This window comes from Melospiza melodia, chromosome 3, assembly GCF_035770615.1.
Source record: "Melospiza melodia melodia isolate bMelMel2 chromosome 3, bMelMel2.pri, whole genome shotgun sequence".
In the NCBI taxonomy this organism is placed as follows: Eukaryota; Metazoa; Chordata; class Aves; order Passeriformes; family Passerellidae; genus Melospiza; species Melospiza melodia.
In genome coordinates, this window is record NC_086196.1 from 110,461,059 (window position 1) to 110,481,719 (window position 20,661).

Consider the following 20,661-nt stretch of genomic DNA (forward strand, 5'->3'; position numbering starts at 1 on the left):
ACTATTTAGAATAACCCCAGATTTCATTGCACCATCACCTCCCCTGTGTCCCCAAAGAGGCTGTATCAATTAATGATTTAGAATAATCCCAGATCTCATTGCAGTTTGGGTGTTTTCCATTGGGAAGATAGAATAAATGCTTGCTATAATTTACTCATGTTATATTGGCACAACTGCATGGGTGCTCAGTTTATGTCTGCTTGTGGAGTTACTGGTTTGTGATTGCTGGCTGCACTCACAGCCTGAGACCTTTTTGGACTGCTGATTTATTTGGCCAACATCACCCCAGCAGCTGGCATTCCAGGTTTAGGATTTCCAGGCTGTAGGGATTCAAGTGTTTGAATGGTCAGGGAGGGAAATGGTTCAGTGCCCCAGCTCTGAGGCAGATACAGCTCGCTTGCCTTCCTCCTCCTCTTCTCCACCTCTCCCTTTCCAGATGCAAATAATTCCATATCTGGCAGTGTGTAACCAGTAAGGAGAAAACATCTGCTTTGGCAAAAGCATGTAAGACTCTTACTCCTGCTTCACATTCTCAACCATGTGTGGAGTAGAGGGAAAAAGCTTCCATCCTCTGCCTGCTGGCACAGCCAAAGTCTTGTGTTCAAAAATGCCAGCAAGCTCCCAAAGATTGGCTCATCATAAGTAATAAAGAAAATGCACTGACACTGGAAGAATGAACTGGCTCCTGTGAGTAGGAAAGTGGCCTGAAGAGGAATCAGAAGTCAAGGTTCAGGAGATTTTAATCCCAGTTTCTGTATCTATTCCCAGCCCAGAGGAGAACACTTAAATGCTTTATTCCTTTCTGAATGGGACAAGACTTTAGCTTAGTCACTGTGGTATTTAGGGCATTAATTGGCTAATTCAGCACCTTGCTCTAAATATCTTAAAAGCTTCACTGGAAGGATTTGAAGCTGGAGTTTAAGAATTATTGCTCATTTTTGACCTTTCTTTGTAGCACATCTTGGAAAAGTTAAAGGTTAGGCAAGAGGGGAAGATTTTCGTTTTTAAAAGAGACAGGCATTTCCATTTGGCAAGATTTTGCATCCTGATGGGAAAACATAAACACCCAGCCTCTGATCTTGCCTCAATCCATATTTAATCTCAGAGAGTGCTGTAGTGTCATTTTGAAGACAACACTTGCAGGAAGCAAATATTCCAGGCTTCCTTCTGCTTTGATAAACTATAAAGGAAAAAAGAAAAGGTGGGTGAAGCAGGGCAGAGATGTCACATAATCCCACACAGGGGACAAAAAAGACTTGGAAGACAATGCCACAGAGCAAAAGACAGCGATGGGGAGACTCACACAACATCCTTTGGCATTATAATGACTTTCCCTTTCCTCTCTGCAGAGCCTTATGTTTTTGTGGATTTGGGGATGAAACCCTGCTGGAGGAAGCCCAGGGGTGGTTCTCATGCAGAAGAGGCACGAGAATCCCATGTCCCTGTGCTGCAGGGCTGTGTTCCCCCTGCCCCAGCAGCATCCCTCACTCCCCTCCACACCTGCTCCGTGCCCAGCTCTGGCAGGGGCCACAGGGAATGGAGTGAAATAAGAAATCGGATCCAGCCAGCAGCAGGAAGACAAGCAGGGTTTTAGGAGCTGGTGGAGTGCTAGGAAAACGCTGGAATTGAAGGTTGCAGAGGGTGGCAGGATTAAAAATAGGCTGTAGCCAGCCTTCCCTAGCATTTTGGCATCTCAGCTGCCTGTTATCCTTGTGACCCACTAAGGAAGAGGCAGCAAAGAAGGAGATTCTCTCTTCCACCCCCCCGGCAGTGCAGGACAAAATGGTATTTTGCTTCTAACCAGATGGTTCTGCTCTCTTGGTCTGATAAGATTTACTACAAGGGTGTAAACTGAGTGTTTTGTCCCTGTTTTCAGTCCAACCAAGGGCCTCCCACCTTCCCTGAGTTCAACAAGGCACTCATGTGCACTGAGTGCTCATTCATTCACATCTTTCAGGCTGTTTGCAGGCTTCCATCCTTTAAGAGGTGAAAAAGGCAGTTTTTGTAGAAACCATCATTTTAATTCAAGATACTGATGAAAGAAGGCACTTCACAGAACTGTGTTATCCAATACAATCAACATTGCACTTTGGTACTCAGCAATCCTGTATTTGTTTCAGAAAAACTCAAAGACAATTCATAATGCTAAGAGGTGTTGAAATCCATACTTAGAAAAGGTGCCTGAACCCCCTGGCCAACAGCTCATATTTTAGAGGAGCCAGGAACTGCTTCTTCTGCTCCTTACCCATAGTGTGTATTTCTTCGTGGTGGCTGTGGGACAGACAAGGTTTCCCTGAGCTGTGAGTTTCAGCCAGCCATGAGCACAACATGGCAGCTAAAAGTAAAAAATCTGCCTCGTCCAAGAGTATAAATTTAGGAAGAAGAATCTTTGTGAAAGGCTGCTGAAGTGTAGGGTTTTGGGTTTTTTCTCCAGCTTTAATTTTCATGCATCAACAAGTTCCTTCATCTGAAACATTTTGGGAAGTTTGGAGTGTGGTTGCAAGATTTGTAAGTTGGTCTCAGGCAGAGCCAAGGGCTGCCACACCAGATCCCCTGGCTCTAGCACTTTAAGAAGTTTAACTACTTCTGCTTGGTTAAAACACGCCCTCAGGTAGCAGCCTGTGACTGGGTGCGCAAAAATTGTACAAAAATGCCACTCCTTTTGTGTGTGTCTGTCTGTCTCTCTGTCTGTCTGTCTGCCAGAGCCAGCCTGAGCAGGGCAGGGGGTGAAGGGTTCCTGCTGCCCACATCTGTGATGGTGTTCACAGGGGTCTTAGGATGAGGGAAGAAATGGATCTGACTCCATGTTTCAGAAGGCTTGATTTATTATTTTATGATATATATTATATTAAAACTATACTAAAAGAATAGAAGAAAGGATTTCATCAGAAGGCTAGCGAAGAATAGAAAAGCAAGAATGATAACAAAAGCTTGTGTCTCAGACAGAGAGTCCAAGCCAGCTGACTGTGATTGGCCATTAATTAGAAACAACTCTATGAGACTAATCACAGATCCACCTGTTGCATTCCACAGCAGCAGATAACCATTGTCTACATGTTGTTCCTGAGGCCTCTCAGCTTCTCCGGAGAAAAAATTCTAAGGAAAGGCTTTTTCAGAAAATATCATGGCTACACACATCTCCTTTCTGTGTGGTTCCAGGGGTGAGAGGCTGGGGGAACACATCTCTCTTCCCTGTGCCAGTGCAGGGTTGGAGCCCCCAGCAGCCCCAGTCCCTGGGGACAGTTTCCCCACTCTCATTTGAGTCTTGAGCATTTTGTTCACTTCCCTGCCCTTAAAAAAAATACAAATTTGTTCTTTGTTATTGTGAAGTGTAAAAACGAAAAATTTAGAAAGCCCTGGGGAATGGGAGAAGTGGGCAGGGCCCTGCTATAGCATCAGCTGGTTTGATTTGTCTTTTGCCATAATTTTTTCAATATTTGCTAAAAGTCAACCATAAAATACCAATTTTTCACACAAAGCTAAGCAGCCAGACATCAATAATTTCCTTTCGTTGGGGGCAATGATGATTTTGCTATACCCAAGGAGTGCTTTTCCCACCTTGCTCTCCGAGCGCGGGAAGCGAGGCTCTCTGAGGGGAGGGCGGTGTTGTGAGGGCATGAGGGGCAGCCTGGCTCTCTCTTAGGGGTGCTGCCTGTTCTCAGGGGTTCTGTATGGCTCTCAGGGGGTCTGCCTGGCTCTCAGGGCTGCTGTGCTGCTGTGTGTCCCCAGGCACGTTCGTGTCGGCCTTCACCGTGCTCTGCGGCGCCCGCACCGACCTTCCCGACCGGCACCGGTGCTGCGTCTTCTGGCTCAACATCGCCGCCGCCCTCATCCAGATCCTCACGGCCATCGTCATGGTGGGCTGGATCATGAGCATATTCTGGGGCATGGACATGGTCATCCTGGCAAGTAAGTGCAGTGGGATCACCCTCCTGACTGCTCCTCTCCACGGCAATGGTGCTGTGTCCCGGATGATGGCCCTGCGAGCAGCTGGGCTGCAGTGTAGGGAGGAAGAGCCATGGGATGGGCTCTGCAAGTCCATGAGAAACGCAGTAGGCAGAGAAGCTGCTGGGAGGCAGTGGGAAGGGCCCTGTGACATCTCTGGGAGAGTCTCCCATGCCACCCACATGGGTCAGGAAGTTCCCTGTATGAAATGAAATGTGCAGGAAGGGGGAGTGCTGTGAACTCTGCTGTCTGGAGCCCCTTCTGACCTGGTCACATCCATTTGAACAAGAAAGCCCATTCTCCCTTACAACTCTGGCTGCAAATCTGGGGTTAGTGAGACCTTCTTGCTAGGCCAGTTCTGCTCCCAGGGCCAGCTGTCCCCAGAAAAACCCTGATGACTCTTCTGGACCCTCATCTTCTTCCCCAGGATACATTTACCCATTGTTTTGGAGTAGTTTTTCACGTTTCAGACCAAGTTCTTAGGCTGAGCCAGAAGTGTTTTGCTGCTCCTAGAACGACATCCCATACGCCCTTTGAGTTGACTAAAACATTAGTTCAAGGAAAGAAGAATCCTTTTTCAAATGTTTGTAATTTAAGCCACGAGTTAGTAGATATTACCAGTCCCGAAGACAGGCTCTTTAACTTTCATCTGGTAGAGGCTTTCACTGGTGTGAAAGTTGTGCCATATCTCCTGTATCCTGGTCCAGGGGATGGAGGTGACAGCCTCATCTCACCTCCAAAGCCAGAAGCAGCACAGAGCTCAGGGTGCTGGTAGCATCTGCAAGACCCCACTCCTTTCCAGAGGCTGATGGGCAAGCCCTCAAACCAAACAGGTCTGAGACCTTCCAGGCTGACAGGACAGGCAGTTCCCAAAGCAAGCCCTTCTCCCAGAGACCATTTTATGGGCAGCTTTTGCCTTTTGCTTTGAAGAGGCTCCACTTTGTCATCTCTGCTGATGACATCTGTGGCTGCATGACAGAGGGAGAGAGAGGATCTTGAGAAGTTGCCAGAAACCTTCCCAAGGACAAAATGGATGAATATGGAATTAAAAAAAAAAAAAAAAGGCAGGAAAGCAGTGCACATTTTCAGTTGCCAAACCCAGGGGTTAAAGCCTCTCACCAAACCACCTGCTAATTTCTGAGCCAGCTTCAGTGAAGGCAGTCCCCATGCAGAGCAAAGATGGATATTAAAAACGTGAACATGTGCAAAGCAAAAGCTTTCCTCAGGATGAAGGCAGTACTGCTCTTTGCTTTATCCTGCAAACCACTTGCCAAGTTTCCTCCCAAATGTACATTTCTGAGGCTAAATTGTGAATTGGTGTACATGTGTGATGTGTCTTCAAGAACCTGCCAGATTTGTGTGTAGTGCCAGAAGTTCACCACCATCAACTCTTGTGCTCTCCCTCTGTGGGGCAACCCCTGTGTGTGGGTTGCTCTCTGGCAGGACTCCACTGCCCAGATGTTGGGAGAGCCAGGAAAACATCTGTCCTGACAGAGAACCACCACTGAAACTGTGCCTTGCTTTGCTCCAAAGCCCTGCTCTCCAGCTAGAGGGGTTGGTGCTAAGGAGGGTCTTACTGGGAGGGTCTTCTCCAGTTTCACTGTTGGGAAAAATGAAACAGCTTGGAAGTATCTCCAAAACACTCCTCCCCACACCTGGCTGGATTCCACCAGTTTGGGAGGCAGAGGATGGATGAACAATTTCTGGTGGGTATGCTCAGGTCAAGAGGTGCCCAAGAACAGCAGCAGTATTTCATCCCTCTGGTGCCAGTAGAGAATGGCAACATTTCTTATGTTTTACCAGCAGCAGCCCTTGGCAGTTTCTTGCCATCTCATTAAATAGCTGCTTTTAATTTTACTTGCCACACAGAGAAAGTAGTGGCTAAATGCAGCAGCTCTGGGTTGATGGAGAAGAAAAGAAAAACCTTAATTGAAACAAAGAATGAAGTGACTGGTTGCTCTTACCTGTATCAGACAGACCCAAAGTGGTTGGTTCCTGTTATCATATTTGAAAGAAAAAATAATAACTTAAGAAGGAAACCATGTTTCTAATGCAAGAAATAAGACATTTCATTTAAGAACAGTGCCAGTTTGCTTTGGTTGGGTTTTGTTTGCATGCAAACCATTGGATGCACTGAAGAGAAACTGTACACCACTGCAACTTGAATCTGGGTGCAGATGGGAAATAGTTGAAAAAGTGTGAAAACACTGCCCACCTCAAGTCCCCTTGCCCTGAAATTATTGATCCCATGTGTCCCTGTGAGGGTGCCAGGATATTTGGGTGGGCTAGAGGCAGGACACAGCAGGTCCTGTCTAAGCTGGTGAGGGCTAGCAGTGAGGAGGAGGGTGAGTGGTCTGGAAGCAGCTGAGGGCCAGGAACTCTGCTCAGGCTTTCCCCAAGGGATGGAGCCATTTCACCTGGCTCCCTGTCCCTGGGCCTGCCTCTCTGTTAGCTGGTAGAGACTTGGGAGGGAGTTAGAACAACATAATCATAAAATCATTGAGATTGGAAAAAACCTCCAGAATCACTGAGTCCAAGTCTTAAGCCATCACCATCATGTCCTCCACTGAGCCGTGTTCCCCAAGTGCCACATCCATGTGCCTTTTGAACAGCTCCTTCCAGCTTTTCATCTTCTAGTGCTATTTCCCAGGCATGGAAAGGGGGAGTCTGCTCTGAGGATAATGGCATACAGTCCTCAATGAGGGAAAAAGGAGAAGAATTACAGTCCGATCAGGTATGCTTCAGTTCCTGGAAGAAGTAATCAAGTAAGTGACTCGCACGCATTTAGAAAATAAAAATCACCGCCACAAAATCACCGTGGGTCTGTCCAGAGTGAGCTGTGTCAGACTGGCTGGATTCCCTTGGATGGCAGAGGAATTAATTTTGTGTGAGGTGGCAGCAGTCAGCCATCCCTCCTAACCTTCAGATGCTGACCCCGTCTCACACAGCATTCCTACCAGCGAGCCAGGGGGACGTGGCCTGCGTGAAAATGCACTTGAGGACTTTCCTCTAAATGGATTTTCCTGACCTGGGAAGAGATAAAGAGAGGTGTGTGGAAAGGTCCCTCCTGAATGCAGCTCTGCTCAGTATTTTCATTTGTGGCTTGAGGATGGGCTGGAGAAGAGGCTCCCCAGCCACACCTGGCAGGCACAGTGAGGGCAGTGCCCAGATCCAAAGAAATGGTCTGGAAACAGAAAGTGCTACTCAGTGGGGACAAGCCCAGGACTAATCAACTGCATAAATACACACTAGGGAACTATTTGTTTTTCAGGGAAGGACGTGGTGGCTGCAGTGAGTCACAAGCAGCACATTGCTGTAGAGGGAATGAACACCACACAGGCACATGGGAGCAGGGCTTGTAGGATTTTCTCTGATCCCATCACCTTTCTCTGCATGCATAAAGCTGTGGTGAGGCTGTACTTCAAGTGGAAAACCTGGAGAGAGTCCAGAGAGCTATGGCAGACAGTAAGCATGCTGATGATTAAGGTGTTCAGTGGACAAGTAAATGTGAGAGGGCAGCAGTTCAGCCTAAGACAGACATGAATAACACCAGGAAGGATTTGTGTGGAAATTAGAGGACGTTTTTCCTCCAGTAAGGTCAAAATGCTGCAGAGGTGGCATGGCAGGATCTGCTCTCTCTGTCCCTGGAAGACTCCAAGAGTGGGTAGACCCATGTCTGTCAGGGACAGGGTGGGACACAGCAAGAGACTGACTGACCTGGGGGTCCTGCCCAACCCTCATCTCCTCTAGGGTGCCCTTTATCAGAATAATATCCCAGAAGGAAGATAACTGAATGCAGTTTTGCTGTCACACTTAATTACTTTTGGCAGCACCACAGCACAGGGCATTTCTCTGCTAATTTAAACGAGCTGCCAGCTGGCCCCACTGGACACCAGAGATACCTTCTTCAAGCAGCCAGATGGCTTTGGGAACTGTCCTCTGCTGTAGTAGCTGCTCTCTGAAGGCAAAGGTAGAAGTAGGGAGCACTTAATTCTCCTGCCAAAGAAGGGCTGGGCAGCCCTGCTGCAGTGTGCTCTCCTGGAGCCCCTCGCCAGCTCTGCGGGGAGGATGCACAGGGCTGAGGCAAAGCACAGCTAATGAGCTGGCCAAAGCCAACTGCAAAACAACCTCCTAAGGCTTTCCAGGCACAGCTCCCTTGGCTCCAGGCACACCTTGTCCCCAGCCCACACCTTCATCAGCCCACTGTGCAGAACGAACTTTCCAGGAAGTCCCTGCCTGCTCAGAGCCGGGTGTAAAAGGCTCTGAGACAGAAAGGCCAGAGAAATAACACAGTAATGTCACACTGACGTGGCACAGGGGACACAAGTCAGGGACTGTTTGTCCAGGCACTGTTTTGCCTCTGCTGGATGCAGCCAAGAAGTCAAGGCTGGTTTCTGAAGGAAGCCCTGGTTTCTGAAGGAAGCCCTCCCTCAGCTCTCAGCTCTGAATGAACGATGTGCTTGGCTGCACCATTGCTTTGGGTTCACTGGATGGAGACTTTGGCTGACTCTCAGGGCTGATTGCCAGCCAGCAGTGAGAACTCACCTGTAACCATGCTATCCCCATCACTCCTTTGCTAATTACTCTGTTCAGACCCTGCCAGAAGCAGCAGCAGATGATTGCACAGTTGCTATATGCTCAGGCTCCAAGGGAAGGCATCCCTGAGCCTCTCTGCTCAGCAGGGCCCTGGGGCAGGTAACACTGCTCTCCTGGCTAGGAAATGGGACCACAAACCAACCAGTAACCCTTCATAAGATGAAGAAAATCCAAGGCTATGTTGCCTGCTTGGACTTACTACACTTAAAAAAAAATCAAAAAAGAGCTGTCCCCCAAACTAGGCCTGAGGGGAGCAGTTAAAATATCCTTTTTTGCAGTTTCTTACCAAATGCAGCAGTGGGGCAAGTTCTTAAAACATTGTAGGAATGTTAAATAGCCCCAGTGTTTGCAGCACCCAGACAGGCCGAGGCGTGCTGTGGTTGTGAGCTACCTGTGGGCACAAGCAAACTGAGCAGGCAAGCTGCCAAAAACTCTTCAGAGGTGTAGTTTTCCCACCTCTGGGAGTGTGAATGGTATGCCATGAGCCCTTTGCTACACTGTGATGTCTTGTTTGATGCCTTCCTTCAGTGGCTCCCCTTCAGTCACAGCCATGAAATGCCAATGACACAGAGGAGAGAGCATTGGGAGCATTGCTCAGAGGTGTTAGCCCATCCAGCCTGTTCTGCCTGGGGCTGGAAAAGCAGATGAGGATTCCCATCTTCTTTAAACAAGAGTCCCAAATGAAGTGATCCACTTCAAGTACGAGGATTTAAAGAAATGTTTAGCCCTGGTGTGAATGTCTGAGGGTAGAGCAGCTGTTCTCTGTTTACTCTGCAGCCTCAGTTTGTTCATTCTCTTCTGGTTTTCCATGTGTTTCAGATATATCGTCTACAGTTACATTTCTCCCTCTCTCTTTCTTTCATGTTCCTTTGCCTCCTTTTGTTCACCATCAAAGTCTCACAAGGTAAGTTTGTTTCTGTTCTTCCTCCTCCTCATGCTCTGAGGCAGTTTCCCATGGAGAGCAGCAGGCAGGACACCTGGAATTCACTTTGGCCAGTGCTTCCCACTCCCAGCCCAAGTGCAGCCTTTACATGTGTGTGTCCACTGTGTCTGTGTCTGTCCTGTGGCTGCACAGCCCCAGGGATGCTGGGAATCCTCACACAGCATTGAACTGCCCCTGGGGATGGCCCAAGGGTGCCCTTGGAGCAGAGCAGGAACCTGTTTCAGCATGGAGAGCATCCTGAAGGCCCCCTCTGCATGAACCCAGTCCCAGAAGGACCCAGCTAAACAGACTGGGTTCCCTTTACCTCAATCCTACCTGCAGTGCTTTACAGGAGAAGTGCAATTTCAAGTAAACTTGATTAAATCATTGACTTGGTGCACAGGCCCACTTAATCCTGAACCCAGAGCTGTCTGTTCTGTAGAACTGTACCTCAGATTTATTGCAGTGCAGGCACATTAATGTAAACCTGCTTCACACAGAACAGCTAGTCCTGTGCAAGAAATGCAATAACTATTTTCATATATAAACTATTTGATAAGTTAAGGCTGAAGTATTGTAATAAACAAGTTCAGCATAGGACAGGTCATATTTTTTTGGCTTATGGTCATGTAAAGAGACAGGGTTAGCCACTGTCACTTCCCTCCAGACAATTTCAACAGTGACAGCCAGACTGAAAGGATTTCTCAATCTTAATTTCCTTATATCTCAATAAAAAGCATGGCTGTACAAGTAAACTTCCTTTAGCTAAAGTTTAAGGCAGGTCTCACCTTTCTGGTCCATAGGGTTGGTTGTTTGGTTTTTTTAAACTCTTCTCCCTAAACAAATTAAACCAATGCCATAGACAAGCTCAAATTACAAGTTTCCAGCCAGCTCACCTTGCCTTCAGAGCTGACTCACACTTAAAACATAAATGCATGTGAAATCATCATTTTGCCCCCTAGAAAAAGCTGTTTGAAAGAGATGAGAGTCTTTCTGTTCAGCTGCACACAATAGGCAGAAATTCAGTTAAGTGTCATTATTCTGTCCCTTGTGCATGTTTGGCAGCAGGAGGTCCAGGCTGCCAAACCTGGGAAAATGTGTGGGTTTTTTCCAAAGTACAGCAAAGTTCATTCCCTGGAGTCAATTCTTAGTTCAGCAAAAAGTCCATTAAAGATAGGGGTTCTGGCACCTGCTGGTATTTTATGTTCAGTTTTTGTAAGGGACTTTAAAAAGCCTAACATAAGGGTTAGAAAGAATATTACAAAGCATAAATGGAAAAGTGTTTGAAAAGTTAAGCATTCTTCTGAGATATAAAATTTCAGACTTTGAAATTCAAAATATAAAAATGACAGGCTACTTATGTTATTTAAGCTAAGAAAAAAACCCCATCCAGATTAAGAAAAGTTTTTTAGTTGAAAGATACTCACTGTGGCAGGCACTGCAAGTAAGGGCAGTTGGCTTCTTTAATCAGGAGATTTTTTTTGCATTGATAAAGTGAGAATAACAAGCTTCTCTTGAAAGGGAAGTGGGGAAAGCTTCTGGTGCAGTCATTGCAACTGTTTAGGATGGCATTTAAAAATCCAGTATTTTTCTCCTCATCCTGTACCAGCACAGGAGCTGCAAGTGCTCTCCTATTGCCCTTCCCTAGCCCTGCCAGGGGATGAAGCTGTCCCCTGTGGGATTTGCAGCCTGCAAATGTGTGTGCAGAACAGTGAATAATCTGGGGCCCCAGGAGCCCAAGGAGCTGTGACAAGCAGCAGGACAGGCCGCTGGAGCCCTTGGAACATCCCTGTGGCTGCAACACAAGGGCTTTGCTGTCTTGGTTGGGAAGTGCATCAAACCTCATGGCCACAGGAAAAGGAAAGGGTGTGAAGGAACAGGGATCCTGGCAGTTTCCTTGGTTTTGCTGCTGAAAAGACTGGTTTCCTCCAGGCCCACTGGATGGCTGCTGTGCCCTAACAAAACCACCTGTAATTCTGCAGGGCTGGAGCAAAGCAAGTGCAGAACCAGGCAGTGAGAACATCATTACAGGCATCCCAAGATCTGTGTTTGACACTCCAGCCTGTGAGTCAAGGCATTGCCCTCCTCCTCCAAGAGGTGTTTGCTCACCTGTGCAAACTGCAGCACAAACTGGGAAGTGCTGTCAGCAAAAGCCAGCAGGGGAACACAAAGATGGATAGAGGCATGTTGGGAAGGATGAAAGTTTGACAAAAAAGTCTCACAGATTATATATATCTTGGCAGATATATAGAGGGATACATATATATATATATTATATATTATAAGAAGGAATAGAGATGGAAGCAAGTTTGATATAGAAGAAAAGAATTGCAGAGCCAGTCTTACTAGACAACCAAGGAGGCAAAGGGTCTGTTAGTTAGAAGGGGTTTTTATGATTTAGAGCAAAGGATAAACTTGCTTCAAACAAGATGAAGTTTTTACCAAGCAGGAAGATAGCACAGGCAAACAAGTCAGCAAATGTTTCAAGTAGAAAAAAGGTCTCAGAATTTTCCACTGCAAGAAAATTGAAAAACAACTTCTAGCTTAAACTATAATGTACTAACTTTTAGTGATTGGAGAACAGTAACATGAATATGGTAATTACAGTAGTTATGGTAGGCTATAGATAAAAGTTAAGCTATAGATTGGTTCTACTCTATTAAGATGCTCAGCAAAGAAAAGTATATAATGCAATGTAACCTAAACTCAGGGTCTCCAGGGCTGCCTGCAGCTGGAGCTGACAGCTGTAGGCACAGCTCTGTCACCCACCTCCCTGGGCTGCTGTAAATATTGGATGGAATAAACTGCATTTTGGAGAGCCCCTGGAGGCCTATATCTCTCATTTAGGCTCTTACAGAGGAAACCAACCTCCTCCTACCCACCAGTGCTCTGGGAGGATGAGGCTCAAACTCAAGAAGATCCCAAGGAGAGATAAGTGTGGATGCACGACCTACCAGGGCAGTGCTTGGGAACAGCCGTGTCTCTGGAGCAGGATACAAGGGCATCCATTTCCCCTGCACCGCAGGAAAACACACTCCATAAAAACTGGAATTGGTGACCAGTGGTACCTGCTGTGCTCTTACAATCCCTTCAAGCAGCGGTGCCTGTGCCAGGCTGAGGGCAGGCGGGTGCCAGAGCAGCAGGGCTGGCTGCCAGCACCCACATGGCTGTGCCCAGGAAGGAGCAGCACCAGGCAGCTCTTGGCTAAAGCAGAGCAGGGGCTGCTCTGGGCAGCCTGGCCACGAGGGACAATGTGGCAGCCCCTCTGTTCTCCCAAGGGGTTTTTGCCACTCCTGGTAAACCAGGCTCACCCAGGGTCCTCATTTGGAATTAACTCTTGTTGTTGTAGAGCACAACACGGTGCAAAACATGAAGACTCCACCAGAAAGATGTAAAAGAGAGATTCATTATAGCAACATGTTGCTTTTATAGTTTTTCAAGATATTTACATTTACTTAATATTCACTGTCCACTGGTCATAAGAAACAAAGTTCTCAATAGGCGAACAAGGAACCACATCATTCTGTGGGCCAGCTAAAGTCTGTATCTTTTAACTTTCTCTCCTTCATCACATTGTCATGGGGACAGCCTTGGTGTCTTCCTCGAGAGAGATATGGGGCTTTCCTTATCTTTAGGAAGCCTTCACTGGCTCATAAGAACAGCACAAAATGCCTTTCCTACAAACTCTAATCATGTTCCCTTCCCCTCCCTCCTCACAGGCTACAAGGAGCAGGGGATCCCACAGCAGCTCTAGTGGCTGGGACAAGTGTGGTCAGAGAAACGCGGTGAGAGATTTCCTCTGGCAGCCTCTGGGCCACGGACCTTTTCATTACCCTTTGTCTCTCTTCTTGTCCCTTTGTTTTGTCTCCCTGTGTCTGCCCGTGCCCGTCCAGCGGAGCGGAGATGCAGAGCGGCCGGCGCAGACTTGCACTGACGCCTCGAGCAGCCGAGATGAGGCGAGCACGGCTTGGCTTGCACTGGTCCCAGCCCACCAGGAGGACGAGGGTGCCAGGACAAGGACACAACCTTGGCAAAGGTGGCACCTGGGTGGGCAGCTGAACCAAGGCAGGGAGAGATCCTGCCTTCACTCTGCTCCCAGGGGGATGTCGCTGAAGATGTTCTGCCTTCTTTTTGTGCTTGCTGGTTGTGAACATCAAATGCCAAGGAGCTGTTCATAGATACACGTACAGGATATAAAAGCAAACCAGTGGTACTTCCTTCCTGCCCCGAGAGTCCATCTGTGACTGCTTTGCAGCATTGGGGGGTCCAACCCAGCCCCCTCTGCTGCCTGTGTATGTAAGATGTTCACTGAAGCTCTGTCCCTGCAGATGTCTTGAGAAACGTGCTTGCTGTAAATCCTATTGTACTGCTGATGTGACCAGGGCCATCCCCTGCTTCCACCCGCTGCCACCATGCAAGGACCAGAGCTGCCACCAGCCCAGGGGACACTTTTCCTAGCACAGGACTGGTGTCCTGCAGCACCTCGCCTCTAGGGCAGCAAGTACTGCCCAAAGCCTCTCATATAAAACAATACTGGGGGAGCCAAAGAACTTTTCCTGCCCCTGGAAGGGACTTGCTGGCAGTGTCTCCATGCTTTGGAAATGGATCCCCTCAGAGCACGACGAGTGCTCCTGGCTGAAGCAGCAGCCCAGCTCTGCTTGCCCAGGTAAGTATCCAAAACTCCAGGATCTCCACGTGGTACTAGACAGGTGCTTGGGAGCTGTTGTGGTTGGAAGGCCCATGGCCAAAGGGGGTGGGGCTGTGATTTCATGGTTTCATTTCTCAGCTGGAGAAAACCAACCAAGCAGGTCAGTGGTGAAAAGCCAAGAGCCATCTGGGACCTGCACTAAAGCCAGGGGATGAGCTCCTCAAGAGTAGCACTGCCACAGCGATGGCCAAAAGGATTTCTGCTCACAACATTCAACAATTTCAAGTGTCTTTGTCCATTTCTACCAAAGGGACTGGTTCAGGGAGTGGCCTGTGCTGTGCATCTGCAGCTGTGCTGTGGCTGTACAGGTGTTACAGCACTGAGCTTCAGCCTGCCCTGTGAGACAGACCATCTCTGTTCCTCCATTTTCCACCTGGGAAAAAAAGGAGTAAACAAGATTCTAACCAGCAGCAAATGGGGAATCTGTAGCACATCTGGAAAACACCTTCACAAGCTGCTGCTGTCATCAGTGAGAACTCTATTTTTTGAGGTTTATAACTGGCCCTGAAGCCACCCAAGCCACTTGGCTGCTCAGCTGCAGCACGTGCAATGACACAGAGCAATGGTTACCCCTCACCTTTGCCAAAGCAGAATGGCTGGGTCAAGTGCAAACACCAAACACTGCCTAAGCATCAAGTCAGTTGTGCTGTGGTGTCAGGATGGGTGTGCAGGAGCCCCTGCAGACAGGGATAACAGGCCATGGATAAAAGGAACCAGGCAAAGCCTTTGGAATAGCAGCAGCAAGTGTGGCTTAAGAACAAATTCTTCTGGTGCCTGTGAAGTTGGGTTCACTTTTAGAAGGTGGATTTAAATGTGTAGTGGACAGGCAGCCCAAGAAGCCTCAGGCTGGGGAGGAATAAACAAGCTGATATTTTCACTGGGCCTAAAGTGCCAAAAGTCACATCCCCTGTGGCATCAGATGTCAGTCAGATCAGCAGCAGATGCCCCATCCCAGAGACCCAGCACCTGCACAAAAGGTCCCCTGGGAACAAAAAGGGACAGAATAAGCTCCTCATCAGCAGCACCAGGGTTTTGCTGACCTTCTGGGCCACACTTGGTGCTGTCTGTCTCTGCTCTAGTGAGGGTGAGAGAATTGGATTGGCTGGGAAAGGATTGAATGGAAATGCTGCCCTCCCTGGGATGGCTGCAGGTCTTTGAGAGCATCACTTTGGTTAGGTGTGGGTGCTGCCTGCATTTATTGCATGAAGGAGTCCGAGCACTGCACACATGAGGTGTGGGATTTATAATTTACTTTCAGGTTTTGTTATGTAAAATTTCTTTTTATCTTTCACCTTCTTACTGAATCGTTGAAGCCAAGAAAACACTCAATGCACCACTTCAGAGGCTCTGAAATCTGCCAAATGTCACCCAGGACAAAAAGCCTTATTTTTTCCTGCTTAATTGATTTTAATTAGAAGCAGACAGTTTCCCACTCTCAGCTTTAGGACAGGAGCCACTTTATAGATTGGCCTTGCTACCAGGCAGCAAACATCAAATTGCATTTTCCCCAAGGCTGTCCTGTGGTAGTAATAAAAATGATAAATTCCTGAATAAAACTGGCACTGCCAAGCTCCCCCCAGCCCAGGTGTGAGCAACAGCCTGCTCCCAGGCAATGGTGAGTATTGTATTTTCAGGGAATGCCCTAAGGAAGGCAGGAATGATACATCTGACTCCATGCTCTCAGAAGGCTGATTTATCACTTTATAATACTATATTATATTAAAGAATACTATACTATACTAAAGAATACAGAAAGGATACTTACTGAATGCTAAAGAGATAATAATGAAAACTCGTGACTCTTTCCAGAGTCCCAACACAGCTTGGCCCCAATTGGCCAAAGAGTGAAAACAAATCACCTGTGGGTAAACAATCTCCAAACACATTCTACATGAGCAAAACACAGGAGAAGCAAATGAGATAAGAATTGTTTTCCTTTTCTCTGAGGCTTCTCAGCTTCCCAGGAGAAAAATCCTGAGTGAAGGGATTTTTCAGAGAATGTGAATGCCACAGGTGAGCTCCTCACCCTGGCTTCAGGTGTCCCCATGGCAAGCAGTGGGAGCTCAGAGACTGAGGCCAGGGCAGGGCTGTGCTCACCAGGGCGTTCTGCTCTTCCCATCTTTGCTACCACACCCTCCACTATGACTTGGTTTTCCTCCTCTCACAAGAGGTCAGAGTGCTGTGGGCATCTGGAGGGGCCTGTCTGGTGCCCACTGACAAGAACAGCCACGCTGTGAAGACACAGCTACGAGTGAAAATCTGGAGCTTTCCCCTATCAACAATTACTTTTTTTTTTCTTTAGGGTAAAATTAACCACCCAGCGTTTTCACACCACCTCCTGAAGCACTGCAGAGGGGACAACACCTCCCTCCATCTCCTGTGGGAGCTGTGACCAGCTGCAAACCAGCACAGCCAGAGGGCACAGCCAGAGCCTCTCCTCTGGTCCCAAGTGCATGGCCCCCAGCTATCCCAGCACCATCAGCTGCTTTGTACATGTAGATGTTTGACATGCGAGTTTTACAGCTAAAGAGTGATCGTGGGTAATGAAGAATAAATGCAGTTGCTGCACCCCCATCTGCCAGCAACACAGAATTTTTCTGCTGCTCCTTTCTGATTATGCAGTTTTCTCAAAAACAAAACAAAACAAAACAAAACAAACAAAAACTAACCAACAACCAAAACAAAAAAGGGCTTTAATGAAATAGCTTCTTGGTACTTGAACCCAGCTGGGCTGATTTACTACTCATTGGAAAGTAACTCCAGGGAGGAACCAAGCCAGTGAGAAAACAGCTTCACCCTGGGTGAGCCCAACCATTGCACTGCAAGGCACAGCACCATTTTTCCAAGTTCATTGGTGATGCCAAATCCACATTTACCATGGAAAAGGTGCTTTGGCACACACAGCCATGGGTGAGGAGAGTCAGATGTGAGAGGGGACTCCATTTGTGCCACACTCCTGCTGCCCAAGACACAAAGCTACATGTCCCTCCCTGTGTGCATTGACTGGCACACATTTTATTAAAGACCTTCCAGTGGTGCTGGAAATTGCCCTTCACTCTTGCTGTGAGTGTTGTGCTGAGCTCTGTGGGCAGGAAGGTGAAGCTCCCAGTCCCAGTATTCTCCAGAGGGCTGATTTATTCCTTGCCTTCTGCTTGTTCTGGGCTGACCCTGCAGCTCACACACATGCACACGCTCCAGCCAGGATGCCTTTTATTGCTGCCCAGCCCAAACTGCATCCACTGCAAGACACCACCAAGAGTTCCTTGACATCCAAACCCCAGGCACAAGGAGACCCTGGCTAGGTCTGACATTCCTCCCAGGTAAAAGCAATGTCTTCTCCCACATGCGTGCCAACCACGGTGAGGCAACACAGCCCTGTATTTCCCAGCTGGCTTTGCTTCATGCTCACACACACAATGCACTTTGAAGCAGTGCTGAAATTTATTTCCCAAACTGGCACTCAGCATTCCCATCCCCCTGTGGGAGCAGCATGGTGCAAAACCCCAGGACACAGTGGCACCATCTGAAGCAGGGTTCATCAGAGTGAATCCCACCAGAGCTCATGCTAACCACAACCCATCCTTCCTCCTCTTGTATCTGTATAAATACCTAAGCCAGGCTAAAAGTCAAGTCCTGCTTCTCTTGCACCCACCCAAGTGGCCAGAGGGAAGCAACAACACCCTGTCCCCACTGCTGGAATGGTGCAGTGAATGGGAAGTGAAGGTTTTGTTCAGGCTCTAAGAATGGCAAAGGCCAGAGCATCTCAATCCATCTTCCAGCCCTGAGAATGCTTTCAACAGGCAGGTAGAAGGGAATGGCACATTTTGGCTTGGGATCAAAACAGGGGCTCCCCTGTGCCAGCCCTGCTGGAGGTGATGGCAGTGCTCCCCCAGACACCCAGCAGTGATCCCACCCTGGCCCACACCCCTCCTGCACCCACCCACCCTGGCACAAGGACTGCTCCCAAGGCTGGGAAGGGGATTGCTGGCTCAGGTCTGTGTGCTCTGTGGTTCTGGCCATGCATGGGGAGCTCAGATTTTCCACCTTAGCAAGGAGGGAGCAGGGGCCTGCCCACCTGTGCTGTTTGCACCTTGCTGGTGAGCCCACCTTTCCTTTGGGTACTGGAGGCCAGACTGAGGGGTTGCAGAGGACCATTTGTATGCTTGTTTATATCACTGAGTGTTGGATTGTGACTTCTTGTGTTTTGATACTGTGGATATTTTTTTTTAAAGTTAAATATATTCTATTGCTGGACAGCTGGAATGAAATGTGGAGTCTCTTTGTGTCACCTGGAGAAACTCCATCACCCCTGATTCCAAATGGGTTCTCATTCTCTCCTACCAGTGAGGTGATGGAGACACCAGCCCACACCCACAGCCCCTGAGGAGAGGAGGCAGGGCCCAGGACTTCCTTAAGGAATTCACAACTAGAACCTTCCAGAGGAGTAGAAGGCTGGTGAGGAACCTCTGGAACAGAGACAAGGGAGGGGGGAAAGCCACCCTGTGTTGCCCTGTGCACATGCCTACCAGCAATCCTTCTTGACAGGGTTTTGTTCACAATCTGAACATTTTAACGTGACTCCAGGTGCATTATCCCTGCTCCCTGTGAGAGAACAGCCCACGTGCTGCCAGGGGATTGGCCACAGACACCTGAGCAGGTGGCAGCTTCTTAGAAAACCTGCACACTTCAGCCATCCATCCACACCCCATGCTCCTCCCGTGATGTACAAAGCCACAAACACCACTGCTCTGCTCCTCCCCAAAGCCACTGTGGGCAGGGAAACACATGGGACATCCCACCTGGATCAAGGGGCCAAAATCAAGAGTTGGTGCAAGGCCAGCAAGAAGGATCTTCTCTCACCCCCTGGCTCTGAGGGCTCTGGGAGGTGAGGCAGAAGCTCCTTCCCCTGGCTGTGTGTTTCTCTCCAGCCCTCTGCAGGGGAAGCACTTTGGGATGAACACTGACACAGAGTAGTGGGATACTATTAATACACTCATGTAGACACACCAGCACGTGGCACACACACTGGAGAGAGCTGGGATAATTATCTCAGAGAGATTTCTTTAGCACCCTGCTAATGGAACCATTTCAGAATGGGAGGAGGAAGATCAGTAATAAACCACACAAAAGCAAAGCCAAAAACTGGAGCTTGGTGGAGACACAGGGAAAACCTCCATGCCACATTTCTGGGCACCCATCTCTTCCCAAGGGAGGCCCACAGCCAGCACACAGCTCACCCTGACTTCAGGGGAGAGCTGGCTCACCCCCCAAAACAAGAGCAGAGCCCAGCCCTTGCTCTGTGCAGCACACAGTGGTGACTCCAAGGAAAGTCCCTTTCCAGCAACGACCACACAACAGGGACCATTCCCTCCCTCTCCACTTGCAACCTCCCCAGAGCAGCTCACCTCCTTCCAGCTGCTCTACACTTCTGGGATCCATCCAGCCCTGCAGCAGCTCTTGCTGGGAGCCCCCATGGCTGCAGCCACAGCACCAACAGCACTCCCAGGGTGATGGGGAGCAGCTGTGAGCTCCTGCAGGCTCCATAGCAATCAGTGTAAGCAGGTGGGCTTTGCATGAGGCCATCTGGGAGAGTTTGGGCTGTTGGCAGCTGTTACACTGGTGGGGCAAAGGCAGCTTGTGCAGGAGGGCTGGGGTCAGTCCTGGCTTGAAGAGACCCAGGGTCTGCCCACCAGCAGCTCTCACCATGCAGAGACATGGAAATACACCACCTGGATATTGGATCATTTAGAGATACACATTTAGAAAGGCATAATTTCAACTGTATTCTGCTCAAACTAGCCTGAGCAACCATTAAAAAAAAAATAATGTCTGTGCAGAGGAGAGTTACTGCAAGATATGCATGTACTATCTCTAAACCTCAAAGTCATGCAGTACAAATACACATTCAGATCCACATGCAGCTATGAGAAGGTAGCACCTGATCCTAGGAGGCAATATTATAATTACAGGCTATTTCAGAGCTTGTTTCCACAGGAAAACTGCAAGCCTGTGGAAGAGGATGTGAGCTGCAAGGCTGGCAGGAGTGTATGCTCATGTCTGGGGCACACCAAGCATTGCACTGCCAGAAGTGTGAAGGAAGTTGTGGGTTTTTAAGGGACAGGCCTTGGCTTCAGGCCAGCCAGATGAGTGCCAAATCCCAGCCTTAAATTCTGCTTATTCGAAGGCCCACATGCTGCTGGGTGGGCAGCACAGGGATTAGGAGCCACTGTCCCTGCAGAGACAGCATGGGGGTGCTCTGGCACTCTCAGAATGCTGCAACCTGCCCTGCTGGAAGCAGGCAGCCACTGTCACTGCCCGTCCCACCAAAAACACCCACTCTCACTGCCTGTACCACCAAAAATACCCACTCTCACTGCCTGTCCCACCAAAAACACCCACTCTCACTGCCTGTCCCAGCAAAAACAGCCACTGTCACTGCCTGTCCCACCAAAAACAGCCACTCTCACTGCCTGTCCCACCAGAGCAGCCA

The 20,661-nt window shown here is 48.6% G+C and overlaps 1 protein-coding gene across 2 annotated transcripts in view; it reads left to right on the forward strand.

Annotated features, from left to right (window-relative positions):
* The window catches only part of STUM (stum, mechanosensory transduction mediator homolog), a 48,315-nt gene extending 29,876 nt beyond the window's left edge, over nucleotides 1-18,439 (forward strand). Inside the window, exons 2-4 of one of the 2 annotated variants that reach the window (XM_063152590.1) lie at nucleotides 3,730-3,909; nucleotides 13,183-14,129; nucleotides 16,474-18,439. In XM_063152590.1, coding sequence (XP_063008660.1) covers nucleotides 3,730-3,909; nucleotides 13,183-13,217 — 215 coding nt within the window. In that variant the 3' untranslated portion in view covers nucleotides 13,218-14,129; nucleotides 16,474-18,439. The remainder of the gene's footprint in view (nucleotides 1-3,729; nucleotides 3,910-13,182; nucleotides 14,130-16,473) is intronic. The other variant, XM_063152589.1, reaches the window with a different exon arrangement.
* Nucleotides 18,440-20,661: the final 2,222 nt, after the last annotated feature.